Below are 2,783 nucleotides of genomic sequence, written 5' to 3'. Positions count from 1 at the left end.
TTCCTGCTGCATTGCAGATGCTTTCTTGGTTGCTCTGTTGTTTCCTGAAGGTCTTCTAAGAACTGTTCCTTTCCTCACAGCTGAATCTGGTATCAAGTGTCACACTCTCCAAGTCTGCATCAGAGGCTTCTCCACAGAGCTTACCTCATACTCCTACGACCCCCACTGCCCCCATCACTCCCGTCACCCAAGGCCCCTCCGTCATCACCACCACCAGCATGCACACGGTGGGACCCATCCGCAGGCGGTACTCAGACAAATACAACGTGCCCATCTCTTCAGGTAGACGCTCCATTTCTGCCTCGGGGAAAACTGTGATCAGCAATGCTTGTCGACCAGCCTCTTTGTAAAAAGTGATAATTAATAGGACAATGATTCTTATTTAGCAGATATCGCGCAGAACCAAGAATTTTATAAGAACGCAGAAGTTAGACCACCATTTACATATGCATCTTTAATTAGGCAGGTAAGTAAATAACGCGGTATGAGAAGTTATATCAGAAGGTATAGGTGTATCTGGATGTATTATATTGATGCAGTAGATTTAAAACCGTTTAGCATGCAAGCACGCTAAAACCTGTTCTATAAGGTTTTTTAAATCTGCAATGTATAACATAATTGCTTTTGATTAAGTATTACAATACGATGTGATTATTAGGAAATTCATTTCACACAACAGTGAAAATGAGCCTGTTTAAAGATGGCAAGTCAATTATCACAAGCTACAGTAATCTCTGATCCCTAGAATTAATCTGAGCTCTAAATAATTACTGAGCTTTAATCAGCTAGTGAAATGTTTTGCATTTCTCTTTGATTCTGCTTTATGAATGACTAATAAATTAATATTTCTGTACGGAAACAGAAATAAAAACTCAAAACAATTAGATAATTCCGTTTTGAATTTTGCTATTGAACTGGTAAATACAGCCATTAATCAATCTTAGAGCATTTCGTGCAGCCTTCCTTAGGATTTAGCTCAGCATCCCGATTATTTTATGTTTTCAAGAAACTGTACAATGACGGTTCTGTTGATTTGGTCATAAATTATCTTTCTCTGTTGCTTTTGCTTCACAGGCCATTCTCGAATCTCCAGAAAAGCAGCTAACACTAAATGAAATCTATAACTGGTTCACACGAATGTTTGCTTACTTCCGGCGTAATGCTGCCACATGGAAGGTAAGCTTTCTTGCAGGCCTGTTGAGTCTTGGGTCTTGGCATTTACAGGAGAGAGTTTGTTGTCGCTAAGATGCAGGTGTTGTAAGTTACGTACATATTGTTTTGCTACATTCAAAGAGTCTAATTTGTAGGCATACTGGATTGAGAAAGTCATTCCACTGGGGTTAAAATGCTGGGATGGAAGACTCCCATTATGTTGGCATAACGAGTAAAATCATCTCTCTCTGGTTGGAATGTGTAGGAAGTTGTCTTGTGTACACAGACCTCGTGGTTTTCGGTCTTTAGCCACCACCAGTATTTGCAGAGAATGCGTAGATAACGTCTGTTGTTTTTGTTTGTTTGTTTGTTTGTTTGTTTTAACCATCAGGAACCTGGAGAAATGATCAGATACACTTGATCAGATACACTTAACTTTCATTGGTTGGCCATAAGCTCCTTAACCTATGCACTCCAAGTACTAGCAAGGTATATTGGAGTTATTACAGGAGAACCCATATTAAGGGATTGTTTGTTTGTTTGTCTGTTTTTTTAAGTCGAGAGACTGTCCATCAGATATTCACAGGCACTCTGGGGAAGAAAAGTAAATTCTGAAATACGTGACTTGACTGTAATAGCATTTGCTGTAAAACGGGTCAGATTCCATAGCTCCACCTGGGAGGCCCCCAGCAAGGCTTTGGGGTCACATGACATACCTCAGTCCCAGTTCAGCAGTTGGTTCGTAGGTTCTGATAGTAGTGATTCCATTGTGTTCGGTTAAGCCCTCACCAGTTTTTGGATTTTCCCACTTTAAATTTCTTGGTTTTTAATAGTTTTGCTTTAGAAAAAGGGGCAGCAGATACAATCTGAGAGTCATATTTTTTTTTCTTCGCACCTTTACGGCTATCTAGAATTCTTGTAATCCCTGAATTCCAAAAAATTTAGAAATATTTAAAATGCATATATGTTTGGATATTTTACACGTCATTATTAGAAACAGGATAGGGATTTATTATAGGATGCAAGGAAAACATGCTTTGCTGGACATACAGGTCTTCCTTGCTCCGTTCGTAATTTATACGGGAGAAAAACAACAGCAAAAACAGAAAACGCATTTCCTCTACTACATTCATCATAAAATAGCGTTTTGAAAGCATATAACCCAAGAATTAATTCATCAACCTTACGGAGCTGTGAATTATCTCTTATGGCCCAAAGTAGCTTTTCTATTTCCATTAAGACACATGGGCCCTGAAGGGAACCTAGGTTCAAAAACCTTCCCTTCTCTTCCTCAGCCTGCCTTGAGATGTAAAATAGAAAACAGTCTTCAGCTGTGAATGCTTTTCAGCATTTCGGAAGTTGAAGCGTGAAGCAGACATTTTCTTCAGATTGCCTTTTATAAATAGCAAATGATCAAGTTTTAAAATAATTACCCGTGTTACGAGTGGGATATTTAAGCTCAGACCTTCAGACTTAACTTTTTCGTTTTCGGAAACTGCAGGGGAAAGTGCCCTTCATATAAACAGTCCTAAATGAAGTATTTAATGACTCATAAATACGTAAAATTTTCTCCACGTGTCCTTATTTGTACTGTCACCTTAGACAGAAGATAAAATGCCCAGGTAAAGTCA

At 38.8% G+C, this 2,783-nt stretch overlaps 1 protein-coding gene across 4 annotated transcripts in view; it reads left to right on the top strand.

The window, feature by feature from the left end:
* The window catches only part of FOXP1 (forkhead box P1), a 606,527-nt gene that overhangs the window by 588,498 nt on the left and 15,246 nt on the right, over positions 1–2,783 (top strand). For 3 of the 4 annotated variants that reach the window (XM_007447657.1, XM_007447660.1, XM_007447658.1), the window contains 3 exons: positions 81–282; positions 387–466; positions 1,075–1,176. In XM_007447657.1, coding sequence (XP_007447719.1) covers positions 81–282; positions 387–466; positions 1,075–1,176 — 384 coding nt within the window. The remainder of the gene's footprint in view (positions 1–80; positions 283–386; positions 467–1,074; positions 1,177–2,783) is intronic. The other variant, XM_007447659.1, reaches the window with a different exon arrangement.

The sequence above is a fragment of the Lipotes vexillifer genome, unplaced genomic scaffold (genome assembly GCF_000442215.2).
Source record: "Lipotes vexillifer unplaced genomic scaffold, Lipotes_vexillifer_v1.1 scaffold1008, whole genome shotgun sequence".
NCBI lineage: Eukaryota > Metazoa > Chordata > Mammalia > Artiodactyla > Lipotidae > Lipotes > Lipotes vexillifer.
Note: the sequence above shows the minus strand (reverse complement) of the source record. Positions and strands in the feature narration are given on the sequence as shown.